Consider the following 19,050-nt stretch of genomic DNA (forward strand, 5'->3'; position numbering starts at 1 on the left):
CGGAGCGGCGGCGCTAGTGGCTGAGGGCGGGCGGCGGAAGGGGCGGGCCGGCGCGCGCGGCGCAGGTGGGAGCGGGGCCACGGGGCGGGAGCCGAGGGGGATGAGGGATAGAAGATAAGGGAAAAAAGGTAACGGATGCGGGGGCGCGGTCGGCACGAGCCTTTGGGACAGCTGTGGGAGCGGCCGACCCGAGCCACGGCTGAGCCCAACGCACGGGAGGACACGGCTGCGAGGCGCTGCTCCTGCTCGCCTTGGCGGCCTCACTCCCTTCCTTCCTCCATCCATCCTGCCCCGTCCTGCACTGCCGAGCGGGGCCTTCCCTTCCTGCCGTCCATCCGGCTGTCCAGCCCGGTCCCGCAGCCCCACTGAACAGGTGCTTCAGGCCTGGCAAGCGCCGTGCCCGCTGCTGGCGTGAGGGTGAGGGATGCAGGGAATATTGCACTGTATACGCTCACTGTATGTATTTGTATAATGTTCACGCTGTACGCCTGTGAATATTCCCACACTGGAGCAGGTTGCCCAGGAGGTGGTGGAGTCGCCGCCTCTGGAGGTGATTAAGAGGTGTCTGGCTCCGGCCCTGGGTGATGCGGAAGTGTTTTGTTCACACATCGTTATTAATATGTATTTCTCCTTCCATTTATAGGAGTGGGAAGATCCTTGTCGTGGTGGAATTAGCTGGTAGTGAGGAATTTTTTCCCCCCAGTATTTATTGTAATGTTGAATTTATTCCCTTTCATTTTTCGTTGGACTTTGCTTCCATCCATATAAGAAATAGTTCAGGATGGAGTAACAGAAAATATCAATTTCTTGAGTTTGGTATTATTAAGGTGCAATGTGACAAAAACTGTTGTTCAAATAATGACCAATAAATTCAATTTCATGTTCATTTCACTGATGATTATTCAAAATTGATCCCCTTCTCTAAACCAAACAGCATTTTCACTTCCTCCTAACAGATCCTGTAGGTGTTATGGTGGCTGCCTTTCTAAGGGACACAATATAATGTGTCCAGACTTTTCTGTAAAATAAGCTTTGAGGAGATCAAAAATGGCCATGAGCACTTGGTGAGTGAGTGGTCTGCCTTAGAGCATTCCTCTTGCAGGGAATGCATGACTTGGTTGAACTTCACTTGGATTCATTTAGAAGCCTGGTGAGCTGTGGCCTTGGGAATTAGTTGTGAGTTTGTGTTTATCCATTTTGCAGGAGAGAAAAAGCAGTTGTCATCTAGTGAGCAAATTAAATTAACCAGTGCTTAAACTGTTACATCAACAGCTCTGGTAATGAAGAATCTCCTGCAGAAAATTTGTTCTAAGTTGAGAAGGTTTACTTATAATATATATTTTAAAATGTATTTATTTCATTTTCTTTTTAGTGACAATTGCTTGGTTAAATAAGGTCTCCTAAAGACAACATTCTTGAATCTCCAAAGATGACAGCTGTTGCAGGTAATCCATGATTTATATTCCATATGTTCATTTTGCTGTCTCTTAGCTAACAAGACACAATCACCTGATGTTATTTACATTAATTTAACGTATGCATAAAAGAGCTTGTGGGATCTGTGCTACTATACGTAAGATTTGAAGAAAAAATTCTTTGACTGGATAGCTTTTTATGTCTTAGGTGAAACTAAACCAAAATGCCCCATCCCTGGAAGTTCAAGGCATGGTTGGATGGGGCTCTGAGCAACTTGCTCCAGTGGCAGGGGAGTTGGCATGAGATGAGCTTTAAGGTCCCTTCCAACCCAAGCTATTGTAGGATGAAAATCAAGTTTGTCAAGGAAATTACTTGGTTTTCAATATTTTAAAAATATGCTTCATATTTTAAGATACTCTTAACTGTTTTCTGCTGAGTAGCAGTGGGCATTTAGGAAGACACTTGTCACCATTTTGTGCTATTTGAAATGAAGATATTTTTTCCATATCACACATTTTTGTTTCCATAACCATATTACCATGTCTGCTCTGGATGGGCCAAAATCTCTTGGGTTTTCTGGGTGTGGGGGAGGAAGTAATTCCTTCTGATGCTTTTCTGGTCTGGCTCTGGAGTACATGCTTGGCATGCAGGTGTGTGTGTTAATTATTCTTTTAGACTCCAGGGACTGGATTCTAGAACACAATCTGCAATTCACACATGCATGTTGGGATGGAAAGAGGCAATTCCTGCCAGAGAGTTACTTGTGTGACTCAAGCTTTTGGGGAGCATTTGCTTCACTTCTTTCACATCTGAAGGATGGATAAAACATTTTCCCTCTACCCAAACCCTGCTGCTCAGCACATCCTTTTGTTCTGTGGAGGAGACAGATCTTGGTGCATGAACAGGGCTTGTTGCTAATGGCCCTGTTTACAACTCCAGAGGAGTTTAACTTGCTGGGGCTAATGTTGCTTCTCACGTGTAAATAAAGCCTTTCTTAACAGCTTGATCACTGGCTGGAGTACAGATAACACAATTAAAAGCTGCATCAGCACATGGCTGTGGTCTCTATTGTGCCTTCGCCTTGTCTCTCCCTGCAGTGCTGGAGGAGATGCTGGTGTCCATTGAGAATGAGCTGCAAGCAGTGGAGATGCAGATCCAGGAACTTGTGGATAAGCAGCAGGAGCTTCTTCAGAAAAAGATGAGAGTAAAGAATCTGATAAAACAGTCCTCAGGAGATGTGGAGGCAGGTGGAAGTAAAGACACTGAAACCTCAGCTGAGGAATGGAACAAAAAAGGTTTGCAGAGTCAAAGTCTAATATTTTAACAGAAAGGTGAACTAATCCAGTAGGGTAAAATGCACTTATACAGAATTTTGTTTGGATAATGATGTTGTCCTATTTAATTTTAATCAGCTGACTGACATGCCGGGGTAATATTTGTACTTGTCTCACCGGACATTCCTAAACTCTAATTGAGTTGTTCTGGGCAGAATTATCAGTTCTGTCAGAGTGGCCCGTTATAACTGCTTTAATTCTTTGCTTGTTATGAAGTCACAATTTGATCTGATTTGCTCTTAGAATGCCAGAGTAAATTTTTATTGCAATACTTGTATACTAAATGCTTATACTGCTATACTTTTCCTTGTTTCTGTTCTAAAACAAATTGCTTTGGAATTTGTCAGGGTTTGATAATGACAAATTTGGACTTAGAGTTGGTTTTTGCTGGTTTTGTGTTTCCTCTTGCTTGAGTGGGTAGGACATTGGTAGTGTTTGTGATGGGTTATGTAGCCTCACTGTCTTACCAAATTAATGCAAATTAGATAGGTGCTGACTGCCAAAAATAACCTAGAATACATTATTATTGTAGAATTAGTGCAAGTGGCAAGTGCCTCATGGTGGTGTGAGGGCTGCTGTGTTCCAAGTTAGGCATTAGCTGAAGTCCTGAATGGTTGTTGCTTCTTGGCCATGTTATGCCTTGCCACATATGACCCAGATATTTTGGGGTTTTTTTCTCCTTTTAATTTAATTTTCAATTTGTAAATACTTATATCTATTGTATATATAAGCTTTTTTTAGATTTTAAAAAATGAAATTAATCTTGTAGTTGAATCCATATTTATCTGTATTTGAGAAGTATTATGCCTATGTAAGAATAGTGAGAATATTGATACTTTATCACTGCAAATTATGCTATTGAACAAATAATTTGGTTTGTGTTGCTCAATGCCTGATTCTCACCTCCTGTGCTTTGAAAATTATTGTCTTTGCAGTCAGATGCTGTGTGTGTATTAAACAAGAGCAGCAAATTTGTTCCCAGTTTAAAGCTCGTGGAGGCCAGTGGGAGACTTTTCTTGGCTTCACAGAGCCTTGGATTTTAACTTCGCTTTTTGTAAATTTCTCTGCAATGTCACCTCAAGTCCCAGAATTAATTCTTGCTTTGCACATGGTGTAACCTGGAGCTCTCACAGTTCTTCTGCATTTTAGTTTTAATAGTACTAAAATTATCTATCAGGAAGCATAATTTAAGTTTTTACAGTATTACATCTTTTAAAAATGCAGTCTTTAGGTCTTTATTGGAGAAAAGAAAAACCTATTATAAGCGTGTTGGGGTGGTGATTTTGGGGAAGATTAAACAACTTTTCTCCCTCTTTATTTTCTTAAATAAATCCTTATTATTGATGGAATATTTGGAAAAAATATATCCCTCCTTCTTTATGCTGTTTGTAATTGCTGCATTTGTTTGAGGGAAGCATGTGAGTAACTACTGTAGGGCTCAGTGTTTGGTTTTATTTATCTTCAGGGTGGGGTTCTAATTTCTAGTTATTTTGGACTAATGAGTTAACATGCTCATTAGCACTCTGAAGTTCATCTGCTTTCAGTTTTTCACATTAGTTCACATTCACGTGCAATGAGAGTTTTGGCCTGGAGTTGAATTGTGTTTGCATTTTGAGTTTTCAAAGGTCCACCCTAGAATATGGTGTATCCAGACTCAGGTTGTGTGGAGCTTTTTCTGTGCCATTATGAATCCTTAAACACTTTCCCAGATCTAAAATTGTGTCACTGCTAGATTCAGTTATAAGAAGAAGGGATGATTTAGATATTGAATATTTTAATTTGCTTATGGAATGTGTTTGTTGAGTTTTTTTTTCCCCTTAACAGATTTTCCATGGTATGAGAAGATAAAAACTGCATTGCAGAGCAAATTTAAACTCCAGAAGTTTAGACCACTGCAGCTTGAAACAGTAAATGCTGCAATGGCAGGGAAGGATATATTTCTTGTCATGCCCACAGGTGGTGGGAAGAGCCTTTGTTACCAGTTACCAGCTGTCTGTTCTGATGGTATGTAAGGAAAAAAAAAGGACATAATATAAAGAAATAGATTCATTTTCTCCCTTTTGTAGTTATTTGGAGAACGAACATTATTTGGTGTGGGTTTTGTTTGGTTGGTTTATTTTTAATAACTCTTTCAGTTGCATTGGAAGTTGACTTATTCACAAAGGCCAAATTTACCACTCCCTGTCACTGCTCAGTTCTGTGACAAATCAGCACCTCATGCCACAGATATCCAGCTTTTCTTTTATATATTTTCATACTCTTATCTGTTAGAGCTAAGTTGTGTTTGTGGTCTAGATCCTAAGAGGAGGTGTGTGTTGTGGGCATTTAATAAGAATTACCCCTGTGTGGTCTGGCACTCACTTGTCAGCTGTCTAGGAGGGGAATCCCCTGCTGTGTATGAAGCTTGAGCTTACATTTGGCAGTTTCTTCAGAGCAGGACTGATGCATCAGTGTAAAGAATTAGAGGAGATAGTTGTGACATCTGAACTGCAAAATGGTTGATTGTTACAGGTTTCACACTGGTGATATGTCCTTTGATATCTCTCATGGAAGATCAGCTGATGGTTTTGGAACAGCTTGGTATCTCTGCAGCTTTGTTAAATGCCTCAAGCAGCAAGGTGTGTATAAGTTCTTGTGTTTTGTGGTGAATGTGCTGGTGTCTCCCCTCTGTGTAGTTACTTGTGAATATTGAATGGATGAGGCAGATTTATCAGCTCATGCTGTATTAGCAGCAGTATCTGGCCAGGAGTGTGCTGTGATGTGGGAAAGGTGCTTAAGTATCTTGTGTTCATGTTTTAGTGACAACAACACATGGGAACCAGCACCATGTGTGGAATAAATAGATTTCTTGGGGCTGTTTAGAGGGTGTGAAGTGCCTTTGGCTGATGTGGTTTGATTTTTACTCAGTTTCTATACTTGGAGTAGGTGATTTTTGTCTTCTTTTACCATGTTGAGCAGTGCAGGCTTTTACATATAATTATTTATCTCTTACTATAGGGTGGTGAGCTGTTTGATCCAGAGGCCCAGAAGCAACTCATTTCCCAGTCTCTTACTAGACAGTTGCTTTTTTACAGTTAATTTCCTGACTAGCAGGGGGCTGTGATCATTAACTTGCACATGACACTGGATTTGATAAGTGTCTGGCTTGATCCAGTGTGCCAGACTTGAAGCCTACTTTGATGCAGAGGGCTCTGAAAACTCAGTAATAAAAACTGCTCTGGTGTGCAAGGAATTATTTTACACTTTTAGTATCACAGGGAAGTTTGTTACATCACAGTTTATTGGGGAAATATTGATACCACCCAATGGAGCAAAGGCATATTCAACTCTTCGCTTCTTCAAAGTTTCAGCACAGATTTTCTAAGTACTAAAACAACCATTTCATATACAGTAATCTTCTACAAAGGCTTATAGTGGTCAGTGCTGTGGAACACTTTATCAGTCCCTGTTAATTACACCTTATGAGTTGTTCATCACCTTCTAAGAGCCTTAGCACTAAGCACTCCAGTGTGTTGTCCCAGTTTGTCACTCCCTGCTGTCTGGTTTTTTTTGAACAGGAACACGTGAAGTGGGTGCACACAGAAATGCTGAAGAAGAATTCCCAGCTGAAGCTCATTTATGTGACCCCAGAGAAGATTGCAAAGAGCAAAATGTTCATGTCAAAGCTGGAGAAGGCTTACCAGGCTGGGTGCCTGGCTCGCATCGCCGTGGATGAGGTGCACTGCTGCAGTCAGTGGGGCCACGACTTCAGGCCTGGTATGCTGCTCAGAAATCCCTCTGCAGGGCTGCTCAGGCAGCAGGCAGGCAGGCAGTCATGAGCTGAAATAAGGCCAGCTGCTTCCTTCCTGTGTCAAGTGAATTCTTAATGTGTGACACATACCTGTGTTAGCTCAAGGACTTTAATTCACAAATCATGCAGGAGCTAAGGTCATGCAAATGATGATTTCAACATAGATTTTGCTGTCAGTATTCTGAAAAATTACTTATTCTGCTTTTTTTAATTGGGGCTTTATAAAATCAAAGCTTTCTTCTGGCATCTTTAATATGGATTATAGTTACTTTAATCTGCTATATGAAAGTGTCATTCTGCACACCACTCCCTGGCCCTTCTGATGAAAGAAGTACAGCATTTTGTAAATTCATGAGATATATTTTAATCATCTCTAAAATAAGTGGAAGCAAATTCCCTTTGCTTACAGGGAAAGAAAGTGTGCTTCAGTCTTTTTCCTCTCTTGGAGACTGTACAATATTGTCACTTGCTGTTTCTTTGTCTATGAAAGAAAACCTGATTTGAAGCAATATTAACTGTAAAGTCACTCTTAGTAGTTTTGCTAAGAAGTGGTGCCTGAGCCAAGAGCCAGGCTGGTTCAACCGGCAGTGTGGAATTTGGATGTGTACCTCTGGCTGCACTTCTGTTCAAAGGCAGCAGGTGATTGTCAGTACTGAACCTTTAAATTTTTTCTTATTACACTCTGGTCTATGTATCCAAATTCCGCATTGCTTGTTTATTAGAAAAGCTCTGTTTACTCAAACGATCTTTGTAAAAACAAACCTTCAAAATAACCTGAATGTTGGTTAATACAATGCCACACATATTTTTCTAACTTTTGAAGAATTTCTACTTCCATTCATTTTTGCCGTCTGAATTGTGGCTGATAATTGCAGCCTTTCAGTACCTGGAGGGAGCCTCAAAGGAAACTGGAGAGGGAATTTTTACAAGAGCTTGGAGTGAGAGGCCAAGGGGGAAGGGCTTGAAATTGAGGGTAGGATTAGACTGGGTATTAGGAAGAACTGTGAGGGTGGTGAGGCACTGGCACAGGCTGCCCAGAGAAGTTGTGGATGCGTCATCCCTGGAGGTGTCCAAGGCCAGGTTGGATGGGGCTCTGAGCAACCTGGGATAGTGGAAGATCTCCCCTCTTATGGCAGGGGGTTGGAACAAGATTGTCTTTAAGGTGTCTTCCAACCCAAATGATTCTGTGATAGAGTCTTTAAAACTCAGTTAGAAGACATCTCTTTTGCTAAGTGCAACTTGCCTGTTACTTCCTTTAGATGTATAAATTAGTTCTGTAGTAGATTAGCAATAATAACATTTATTGCAGTATTACCCCATTAAATACTGTCTACAAGAATGCCTTTTTTAAGTTTGCATTTGTGGCATGAGAAATCTTTTTCTCTTCCCTTTTTCTTTTCTTGCTTAGACTACAAGTCTCTTGGTATCCTGAAAAGACAGTTTCCCAATACTCCCTTGATTGGATTGACAGCAACAGCTACCAATCATGTTTTAAAGGATGCTCAGAGCATTTTGCATGTTCAGAAGTGCATTACCTTTACTGCTTCCTTCAACAGGCCCAACCTTTACTATGAGGTAGGTCTTGCTACCTGGTTTGTGCTGTCTCCTGCAGGGAGAGGGGCAGGCAGCAGGCTCAGACTGCTTCAACCTGTTGGAAAAAAGTTCTTATGAATTATTCTGTTGTGCTGTATTTTCACTTTCGCCACGGGTTTGTTTATTGTTCTTGGCGGGGAAAGCTTGCAGCTTTGTCTTGGGGTTTATTTTTCAATGGACTTTTGAGTTGTAATCTGACTGTTCATAAAAAGAATACGGTAATTATTTTTAGTAGGTTGGAATAGTTGTGTTTATTATACTGGGGAAAGTAAAATAAAGTTGTTTGGCAGACTGTTTGCCTGCTTGAACTCTGACATGTGCTTAATGTATTTTTGAGGTTCGGCATAAGCCTTCAAATAATGAAGATTTCATAGAGGACATAGTTAAGACCATTAATGGAAGATACAAAGGACTGTCAGGTAAAAAATGTCTCAAAAAACACATTATCTTCTTAATCTTCATCATTGCAAGGATGTTGGGATGTTTTCAAATGATCTTGAAGCATGTAGAGAAATTCTGGATGTTTAATGTATGATGAAGGCAGAATTAGAATAAATGAAATTTAGTAAGATCCATACCTTGAATAATTTCTCTCTTCATTCATTAGAGTTTAAATGTCTTTACAGTTTACTCGTATCTTCCGAAGTATTGAACTGGAATGTTGATGTCTATAGAACAAAGGTTACATAGGTAATGGTAGGAAGGTTTAAGATTGTAAATGCAAGGCTCAGAAGAGCTGATCTCTGTTATTAAATCACACATTGTTTTCTGCCATGTGTCAGGATACTTGCTATCTTTACCATGTTTTTTCATATTTGATCAGAAGAGTCATCTGTTACTCAGAGCCTAGAATGGGTGTTATGGGGTGAATTGCAGATAAAAGCAGAACTGTAAAAGTTGAACTTGTGCAGTCAGTAAACTCTGTAGTGGAAATAAAGAGGAGAGACATCTTGCTAAGGCAGCAGAACCCAGGTTCTGGAGCAGCAGTCTGTCCGTGTCTCTGGTTGGAGCTCTGTGGCTGGGAGGAGCAGCTCCCTGAGCACAAACTGTGCTAAGGTGATTCAAAATCATCTGGCTTTGTGTGTGATCCCTGATTTAGCCCAGCCTGACTAATGACAAAAGGCAGATTTAACTGAAACCTCAGGTGAGATGCCATAGATGTCATAAGGCATAGCCCCTTTAAAAAGCTTTAATAAACATTGTCCTCCTTGAGTATTTACAGTATGCTTCCATGGTTCTATGGATTGGCACCTGCATTTTCTCTTTCGCCTTCAGGTCCAAGCTGATAAGTGAATTTTCATTCATAAATACCAATATTATGGACTAAATATGCACAAAGACTGTATAATGCTTTTTACTTATTTCATAAGCTAATAAAACTTTCACAATTGTTTTTAACTACTGGGAATTGTTTGGCCTTTTTAAGGCATTACGATGAGGCCTCTTTCACTTTTGTGCAGGAATTGTTTACTGCTTTTCTCAGAAGGATTCTGAGCAAGTTACTATGAGTCTGCAGAAACTGGGAATCAAGGCAGGGACTTACCATGCAAACATGGATCCTAAATATAAAACCAAAGTTCATAAAGGATGGGCAACAAATCAAATCCAGGTTAAGTAAATACTTTACATGGACTTATGTCTTATTTAAACAAATTGTGATTTGGTAGCTTGATGATTTCTCAATCATTTTCTTTTTCACAGGTGGTAGTGGCAACTGTTGCTTTTGGCATGGGAATTGATAAACCTGATGTGAGGTTTGTAATCCATCACTCTATGAGCAAGTCCATGGAAAACTATTACCAAGAGAGTGGACGTGCAGGTACTGCAGGAGGTGGCTTTTGCCAAGTTGCCATTGACATCCATGACACCAGCAAAACTGTCCTTCAGTTTTCCAGGCAGTTGTGCAAAGTTTCTTGGCTTTGGGACAGTTTTCAAAGGGTGTAATGAAATTGCCTCTGTAAAGAGGCTTTAAATATGAACTGAATTCATGACCAGGCCTCTACTGCAGTGTAACAAAGAGTAACTGGCTATCTAGCATCTTTTTAAATACATGATTTTCTATCAAATCTGTGGCTTACCAGGGTAACATGACACAGATTTGATACACAATTTTAATTTTTTTTTATTTTGTACAGCACCTGGGATGTGTGATTTGCTCAGATTGCCTCTAGATGATGTTTAATCATTGTATGAATTTCAGAAATACAAGAAGGAGTCTGGAGCAGGGAATTTTAAGGATTGATCAATGTTTGGCAGCATTAAATACCCGTTATGGCCAAACTCCACCCCCAAAAATGTTTTGCAGTGTTTTGGGGTTATTTGATCTTGTTAATCTCATTACTTTTTTAAAGACAGATATGAATCTATGTGGAGAAGAGTTTATCAAAGAACTTGAGAGGCAATTGATTGAAATTGTAATTATCTGTTCATTTTAATGCATTGCAGGTAGAGATGACCAAAAAGCTGACTGCATTTTGTATTATGGGTTTGGAGATATATTCAGAATCAGCTCAATGGTGGTGATGGAAAATGTTGGCCAAGAGAAGCTGTATGATATGGTCTCTTATTGCCAAAATATGAGCAAGTAAGTTACTGTGCTGGCTTGGTTGCTTAGTTTTTAAATGGGCTAATTTTTTGGGGGCTTTTAAGGGGGCATTTGGGAAAAAAAAAACAAAACAACAAAAGAAAAAACCTGAAAACCAAAATGAACCCATCACCAAACAAAACCACCCACAAAAACAGGAGCAAGCTTGCCAGCTTCAGGATACAATTCTGGAAGTGGTTGTGTTGAGGTGAAGTATCTGTCAACAAACACTGTTTAGATTTCAGATCCCAGTCAGAGGAAATACTGGAGTTCTGTGGTTTTGGCTATGAGCTACAGTGTCTAATGGCCACATAGGAATCCAGGTGTGTTTATTGCTTCACCTGCTTCACTGTGATATTTGGAATATTCATGGAAAATGTGTATCTGGGACCAAAACTGGTGCAACCCAGTGAAGCCTTTTGTGGCCTCAGTGTAACCATGAGTTCATATTCTTACCAGTTTTCATTCTCTTGAAACTGCAGATTGTACTCTTGTGCTTCAACCAAACTGCCTGCACCAGTATTGGCACAGCTGATAGGGAATACTGGTGTTGCTGCATTTGTTCTCTGATTTTTCCGCTGATAATTCTTTGTGCTTGTTCTGAGATCTGAGCTGTCCCTAGGACCTTTTTTGCCATTTCATGCTGCATAAGGCAGGTGTGATAAACCCACCTGGGATCCATAGCCCCCCTCTGCTCTCTGCTCCTCAGGTGTCGCCGGGTGCTCATAGCTCACCACTTTGATGAGGTGTGGGATTCTGCCAACTGCAACAGAATGTGTGATAACTGCTGCAGAGAGAATGGTAGGTAAAGGACAGGGAACATGGGAAAAGGTGATTTAAAGAAATACCTGGTGTAGAAAAACTCTGAACAAATTTTGTGACCTGTGCTTGTATTACTGACTGTTTCAAGGTGCAGATTTTGTTATGAATATCAGTTTTTGGTGGCCTACTGTTGTCAAGTTAGTTAAAAAGCAAAACAAAAAAGCCTTGCACATATAGCACAAAGATATATAGATATGTATTAGATATATATAAAAAGATATATAAAGATATGTATTTATAGCTACATATAACAATATGTATAACTACATTTCTGTTTAAATGTTCCTTTACTTTTACTTGCAGCATGTGAGAAGCTGGATGTAACAGGATACTGCAGGGATCTAATAAAGATCCTTGAGCAAGCTGACAGCATGAATGAGAAACTCACCCCACTGAAATTAATCGATGCCTGGTCTGGGAAAGGTGTATCCAAATTCAGGGTGCCTGAAGTTATTCCACCCAAGCACCCTCGAGAGGAGCTGGAGAGAATTGTTGCTCATTTTCTGCTGCAGCAGTATCTGAAGTATGTGAGATAACTATTTTGTTTTCTTTGTTTTGGTTTTTTAACATTTAGTAGTCATTTTCCTTGCTCTCTTGTTACTTCTGTATAACATTATTGGATACATTCTGTACTCTTGTTTTCATTTCAGATGCATAAAATTTATTCTTAAAAACCCTTCACGCATTGCTATATTTCCATTTCTAAAGTCAGAGAAACAGCTGAAATGGTGCATCTCGTGCAATTTTAAAAAGCTGAGGGTCTTAAACATTCAAGTAGAATGTTTAAATCTGCAGCAGGATTAATTTTGGAGAAGTCTGCAGTTCATACAGCTCTCCTTCACATTCCATGGATAAGGAGAGCAAATGGGGTTGTGCACGCAATGTCTAAGTCAGGAAAGACTGGCTAATGTGGGAGGTGGTACTCAGAAATTTTAAGAAAGCATAGTGGAACTAATACCAGTGCTGCCTCTGTAAGAAGTCCATGTGCTATGTGTTGTGTCTTCTCATATAATTTCTAAGTTTAAGAATACCTACAAATATCTAATTCCTTTATTTTGACTTAATTTTTCTTTGCATCTCTCTGTACAGCTTTTTTAATATTATTAGTGGGATGAGCTGATGACTTACTTCTTTTTTGCTAAATCTCATTTTCTTCCATGTGTTTTAAGAGATTGCCAAGTGTGCATCTGAGTGGTTTTGTGTGTGTCAAGGTCCACAAACTGAATTATATAAAGTAATTGTTGAGTGTATTGGAGTAGCTCTAAGTCACCTGATTGTCTACTTGAATAGATAAAGCAGAATGAGGCTGCTCTCTGGAACATCCATCAGAAGGTTTAATGTGTCTCTGTCCTTATGGAAAGGGCTGTTGAGAAGGGCAATGGTGGAGTCACCATTCCTGGGTCTGTTCACACATGTGGATGTGGCACCTGAGGACATGGTTTAGTGACAGTGCTGGGTTGCTGGTTGGACTTGATGATTTTGGAGGTCTTTTCTCACCTCAATGATTCTATGATTTTTTCCCCCTGCATATTCTGGCTTCCATCTCCAGCCTTCCCCTGTAACAGTGATTTCATCCATGCAGGGAGGATTTCAGCTTCACAGCCTTTGCCACAATATCCTACCTGAAGGTGGGACCCAAAGCCCGGCTGCTGAAAAACAAGGGACATGTCATCACCATGGAGGGGATAACAAACAGCAAAAGTGGTTCCAAGGTATTTATGTCTGTTCTGATTTGCCATATAGGTATCTTCTCCATTAGAGCTTAATTTAATCATTTGGTATCTGCTCAAAACATGTTTTGTAGTAATGCAATCATTATATCCTCCTCAAATTGCATTTCAGTTACTAGTGCAAACAACACGCTTTCCAAACAATGTCAGAAGCAAAAATGCAGAAAAAACCCAGTATAGTCTCTATGCTTAACTTAACACACCCTTTTCATTTCAATAAGTTCCTGGCAATATTTTGACATTATTATTTCATTTTTAAAGGCATTGAAAATTGATCTTAGTTTTTATGGTCAGTGAAATGTGAGAATATCAACAATATTCTAATTGTAGGCACTTGCCAGTCTCCTACCACAGAATTTCAAGATTCCACATCCAGAAATGTTTGGAATGTGATGGAGAACATGTATATGTGCATGTATGTGTGTATACATGTATGCATGTGCATCTTAAATATCATAACCTCATAAATATCTTCTCTTTTGTGTGGGAACATGAAAAAAACAGGAAAGCAATGCTACAATTTTAATTGAACTCTCGTTAAATCTTTCAGGTGAAACCATCTCAATCTTCAAATTCAAAAGGAAGCAGAGAAAATGCCCAGGCTGGATCAAAGACTGTCCAAGATTCAGGGCTGAAGAAATCACAGGAACATAAACGGCCCAGCTGTAGTCCTAACTTAAAAGCAAAGAAGCCGAAGCTTCAGGAAGGTGCACGTGACCAACCAGTAGTTATTGACTGAGCGTCACAGACTACATTTAGGATCTAATCATGGTTGCTGCTCCCTGGACAGTGCAATGTATTTTTATACTCTATCTCTTGGAGCTCAGTTGTGTTTGTGGTCTGGACTCTAAGAGGCGAAGCAGTGCCAAAGGCGGCACTGTGCCCTGTGGCACACTCTTCTGCAAGCTGCCCCCTGGCAAGGGCCCAAGAGCCCTCGTTCCTGTCGCCTGACTAAAGGAGCTTCGCCAGCCCTGCTTACAGGGACCGGGGCGGGGCTGCTCCTGGGGACAAAGGGTGCCGCCAAGGTCCTGACAGGTGCCCTGAGTACAGGGCCCGCACGCTGGCAGCTCACCAGCACCCCTGGCAGCGTGGGCGCACACCCTGGCTACAGGCGGCTCATGCTGCCCACGCTGCCCCTGAGTGGCTTTGTGCCGTCCTCAGAAAGCAGGGGCAAGGCTGGACGCTTTCTCCACCCGTGCATTTTAGCACCCGCCTGTGGTTGCACAGAGCTCCTCTTTCCCTCCTGGGAAGTCCAAGCTGCACTGCTCTGTTTCTAAAGGTGGGGCGGGGGGGGGCTAAAGCACAAACACACTTCCTCACTCACACCGACTAAGTGGAAGACAGGGGAGGGGGAGACAGTTGCAGAAGAGGGAGCAAGTTCTGTGCAGCCAATCTACTCTAGGCCAGAGGGGCCTCGGCGTGCTGAAGCGCTTCAGGCCTGGCAAAGGGACACAGGCTGTGACAAAGCCCTGAGTACAGCGGGTCACGCTGGCCAGGGGCCAGCAGCAGGCAGAAAGCTGCCGGGCCTGGGGAAAAGCCCTGCCCTGCTTACAGGGTAGCTGGGCTGGGGGCCAGGAGAGCTCCATTTCCCCCTGCGCTGCAAAGACAGGGGCTCACACCCTCCTTTACGGGGTTGCCCCTCTCTCCAGGCAGCCAAAGGAGCACAAGGGCAAAAGGCCAAGCACAGCAAAGACCCAGCCCTGCACACAGGGAGGTCCACCCCGTGCAAAGCCAGCTGCAGCACCCTGAAGGTGCCCTGGCCGGGAAGAGCCCTTTGCCCAGAGGGCCCCTCATGTCCCTCTTTAGCTCCGAGCTCGCTCTTGCCTCGCTGTTCCACCCTTGAGCTCGAAGACGCTGCCACTCTTGTCCCACGGCTTCTGCCAATGGATGACAACACACTCAGGCCTGAGAAGCTCCAGACCCAGTGACCTGCCCAAAAGCCTCACACTTCAGCTCCAAGCTGCAGCTCTTACCTTGCTGCTCCACTCCTGACCTCAAGCCGCCAGTGCTGAAGCTCGCTCTTGCCTCACTGTCCCATGGCTTCTGCAAATGTCAGCGAGGACACAATCAGGCCTGAGGAGCTCCAGCTCCCAAAGGGAACTGCCACTCAACAGCCCCACAGTGCAATCCTCATGCCACCACCCACACAAACCCCCAGCTGCCCAAAAGCCTCCAACTTCAGCTTGACTCACTGTCACGACGTCCGGTGCAGTCCCATGCCGTGCTGGAAGCCGGGCTCTCTGGGCAAATGAAGCTGGGCATGCAAAGCAGTGGCCAAGAGGCTGCACCCCTGCTTACAGGGGGCTCAAGGCGCTGCCCGGAAAAGTGCCTGAGACTCCAGAGCACTGACCCCCACTTACAGGGCGGCTCTGCTCCCCAGGGGCTATGGAGGCTCCTTCTCTCCAGTTGCGGGGCGCTCCCCACTAACCGGGCGGGCGCCCCACACAGGCTGCCAGCTGAAGGGAGCACAAAGGCTCCCAGACCGGCAGCCTGCTTACAGGCTGGTCCACACCCAGGGAGCCACCGAGCTCGGCCTTTCCCCAAGGCACAGGAACCTGACTGTAGAGTCAGGCAGTCCAGCTTACGGTCTAAAGCCGACGGGCCCGAGGGGCTGCTAGCCCAGCCCCGATGACAGGGAGGGCACACGCCCGGCCCCATGACTCCTGGCCCCACGCCTCTGAAAGAGCGGGGCTAGGGACACCTGCCTGATTACAGGGGGTCCCTCCAACCGCCCGCCGAGGCCAGGGGGACTCATAGAACCCCACTTACAGGACTGCCCTCTGCTGCCCGGCACCCCTCAACAAGCACTATGGAGCACAGTCTCCTCTCCTCTCCTCTCCTCTCCTCTCCTCTCCTCTCCTCTCCTCTCCTCTCCTCTCCTCTCCTCTCCTCTCCTCTCCTCTCCCCACATTGAAGGATCCTCACCCAAGATCTGCGCTTTCTAGCTGTTCAGCAGCATAAATAATAATGAATTGTATGAATTATTTTGACTAGTTCTATCCAAAATAAACAATGTGTAATACACACTAACTGCAACTTCTGTCAGGTTCTTGGATTGTCACAGCAGCTGAATGGTAAAACCAAAATGTTCTAATAAAAAACAAATGGTAATGCACTATCTCGGTAATGGTAATGCACTGTCTCCTAGCTATGGCAGAAAGAAGATTTTAGAAGAGATATATGTAATTAATGTCCAACCACATGGCTTTTTTCACAAACTCCGCTGAAAAGAATACATCACCTCAGAACACTTGTGGTCAGATTTCAAATTCCTGTATTCATGTACTGAGCCATGTAATCAGCCCTGAAGTAATAGAATTTCAAATGGAATATAATGTGAGTTGCATTTTGAACTTGTGGACAGTTCTCTAGTTATGTTCTCTGCAACTGCAGTCAGCATGAATTTTGTTTTCGGAAGAGAGAATGGTGTTTCGTAACAAGCAGCTACAAAGCTATCTGATAAATAACTGAAAATTGAAGTGATATTTTTTAACATTGCTAAAGAGTTAATGGTATTTATATTTTCCAAAAAGCATAACGTTTAGGAAGGAGTTTACTAATTTTTCCAGAATTCATAGAATTCATAGGACTGAAATTGCTAGCTTGAAGCTGTTTGATAGAGACAAGATACCTGATGGGTAAGTGAATAATCCCTTTCTCCATACAGTCATGGAGCTTCTAATTTGTTATGCTATGAGAATATTTATTTGAGAACAAAAGCTTGTGGTTGCATCAAATTATATCTCATCAGAATTCAATGCTATAAATATACATATATATATATATAAATATATATATATATATATGCATGCTGCTTTCTGTGTTTTTTTCCAGAAGACTTGCAGAATGTAACTGAAGAATAGCTGGTGTACTTCACCTCATTCATCACAAACTACCTTCTTAGATAAAGTAGATGGAATAAAGCGGTGAAAATTGAGGCTAATTCCTATTTTCCGTCAAAGAAGATAAGTAATATTTCATAGTGATTCCCAACATATTTCTGTCTCAATTGCATTCCAAACAGAAATGGACAAAAAGTACAAAGAATGTTGAAATGTTTTGCTGTCTGAACAAAATATGTGCTTTTGACTGGAACTGAGGTAGAAATTCTTCAGTTTTTTTACTTCTGGCTATTTTTCACACAATCTGTTTGTTTGGGGTTTTTTTCCCTCATAATTTTGAGTAAGTTTCCAATTAATTATACACCACTTATTGTCTTTAAGAAAAATTGAGGAAGGTTGTCATAAGTTTCAAATCACAACATCCCTAGTGGACAGAGTTAATCTACTTCAGCAGTTTTATGAAATATTTTTTTTAATGCCTATTCTTTCACTACTCAGTTTGATTATTAGGGGAAACAGTACACTGAGAATACTCAAGAAGGATAATTTTAGAATAGAAAGCATAATGTTCAAGGATAGGATACATTAATTTCTAACTTTGAGTTGTGATGGCAAAACATCCTGAGTTCTTATATAATTGCTGCATTCATTCTCAGGCATGGAATGCAGGAATTCCTCCTGCATTTGTGAGTGCACCCATTCCATCTGTTTTCTGAGAGAATGCCTGAACTCAGATTTAGGTTAAAAGTATGTTTTCTGTGTTATGCAGATGATATTATTCCTCTGGTGTTAAGAACTGTAACAATGAGGTTGGGAGAATAAAACAATATGAACTACATGGTCCTTCACCATAGTTACATTTTTAAAAATACCTTTTGGCTCCTGGGAAAACATATCTGAAAACCTGTTTCTTATGAAACAGTGAACTCAGCAGAAAAATAGGCATAGAATGACATTTCAAATTCATCATCATTTCCTTCCTTACAAAGGAAGAAGTGGTTTGTGCAATGGGACTTTAAAGGCTGCATCAGACTGATACATATTTCTGTTGGGGAATGTTCATGGTAATTACATGTTTACATTGCAGCGCACTGCCATTAAATCCCCCTGTACTAAGGAACAGATATCAGTAGATTAAACAGTGGTAAAAAATTTACAGAAAAGGGAAGAAATTAGCCATTAAATCCTGGGTCACCCAACCAGAAAAAAATGGGGATTGTTCAACTATACCCTGGATTTGTTGGACAGGTTGACTGCTGATAATGAAGCAGACCAGTAGAAAATTAAAAACATGCTTATGGGAAAAAAATCCTGGCTGTGATATGTGTTGATTGGTACTGATGTGTAGTCCCTTTCCTTGGTGTTAAGAAGTGTGAAAAGAAAACAAGTGATGAAATGTTGACTGTCTCTGCAGTCTGTTTTGCTTTTTGGTTTGCTTTCATCTTGTTGCATTTGTGACTGGAAATGCCTTTGGGTTCAGTTTGAGCAAAACTAAAGTTAAAATTAAATTCTTGTATCGCCTTGTGAATTTTAGAGAGGGCTCTTTTCTCACACCCAGAAAGATGTTTGTGTGAAAGTCTCAGCCTAAAAGGCAGAAACACAGATTACAAAATCACAGTTTTGGACAGACTCTGACATGCCTTTTCTCCCAGAATACTTCAGCGGAAAACCACTGGATGTGAGACTGTATATAAAGCAAAGTCACTCAAAAAACAAAGGCCAAAATGAAGTGGGTGATAGGTAAGAAAGAATAGAGGATGCTCCAATAAAAGTGGTTTATACAGGTTTTAGTGAAAAGGTAAATTACCTCATAAATACTATCAGAAAAATAATAGCTTGCTAAAAGAACCCTCAAATTCTCAGCTAGATAGATGAAACAATTTTTACCACAGAAGTGGGTAGGTGCCAAATTGAAACACTGATGTTTAGATTCATATAC

General features: G+C 41.6%; 1 protein-coding gene across 3 annotated transcripts; it reads left to right on the forward strand.

Moving 5' to 3' along the window:
* Nucleotides 1-49: 49 nt before the first annotated feature.
* On the forward strand, nucleotides 50-14,081 carry RECQL (RecQ like helicase). 3 transcript variants are annotated; one of them, XM_005480654.4, is made up of 15 exons: nucleotides 50-417; nucleotides 1,373-1,445; nucleotides 2,514-2,711; nucleotides 4,575-4,754; nucleotides 5,262-5,368; nucleotides 6,308-6,506; nucleotides 7,949-8,115; nucleotides 8,471-8,552; nucleotides 9,594-9,742; nucleotides 9,835-9,952; nucleotides 10,579-10,717; nucleotides 11,427-11,518; nucleotides 11,843-12,062; nucleotides 13,122-13,251; nucleotides 13,820-14,081. In XM_005480654.4, the coding sequence occupies exons 2-15, from the start codon at nucleotides 1,430-1,432 to the stop codon at nucleotides 14,006-14,008; spliced, it is 1,986 nt and encodes a 661-aa protein (XP_005480711.2). In that variant the 5' UTR covers nucleotides 50-417; nucleotides 1,373-1,429; the 3' UTR covers nucleotides 14,009-14,081. The 3 variants fall into 3 exon arrangements, with proteins under 3 accessions (XP_005480711.2, XP_026653383.2, XP_014127336.2); XM_026797582.2 differs by having other exon boundaries at nucleotides 50-373; XM_014271861.3 differs by having other exon boundaries at nucleotides 54-128.
* Nucleotides 14,082-19,050: the final 4,969 nt, after the last annotated feature.

Source organism: Zonotrichia albicollis, chromosome 4, assembly GCF_047830755.1.
Source record: "Zonotrichia albicollis isolate bZonAlb1 chromosome 4, bZonAlb1.hap1, whole genome shotgun sequence".
Classification (NCBI taxonomy): Eukaryota; Metazoa; Chordata; class Aves; order Passeriformes; family Passerellidae; genus Zonotrichia; species Zonotrichia albicollis.

Coding starts and splice junctions, on each gene's coding strand:
- RECQL (XM_005480654.4), top strand. Junction 8,116..8,470: donor GGCCCAACCTTTACTATGAG/GTAGGTCTTGCT, acceptor TGTATTTTTGAG/GTTCGGCATAAGCCTTCAAA. Junction 9,953..10,578: donor CCAAGAGAGTGGACGTGCAG/GTACTGCAGGAG, acceptor AATGCATTGCAG/GTAGAGATGACCAAAAAGCT.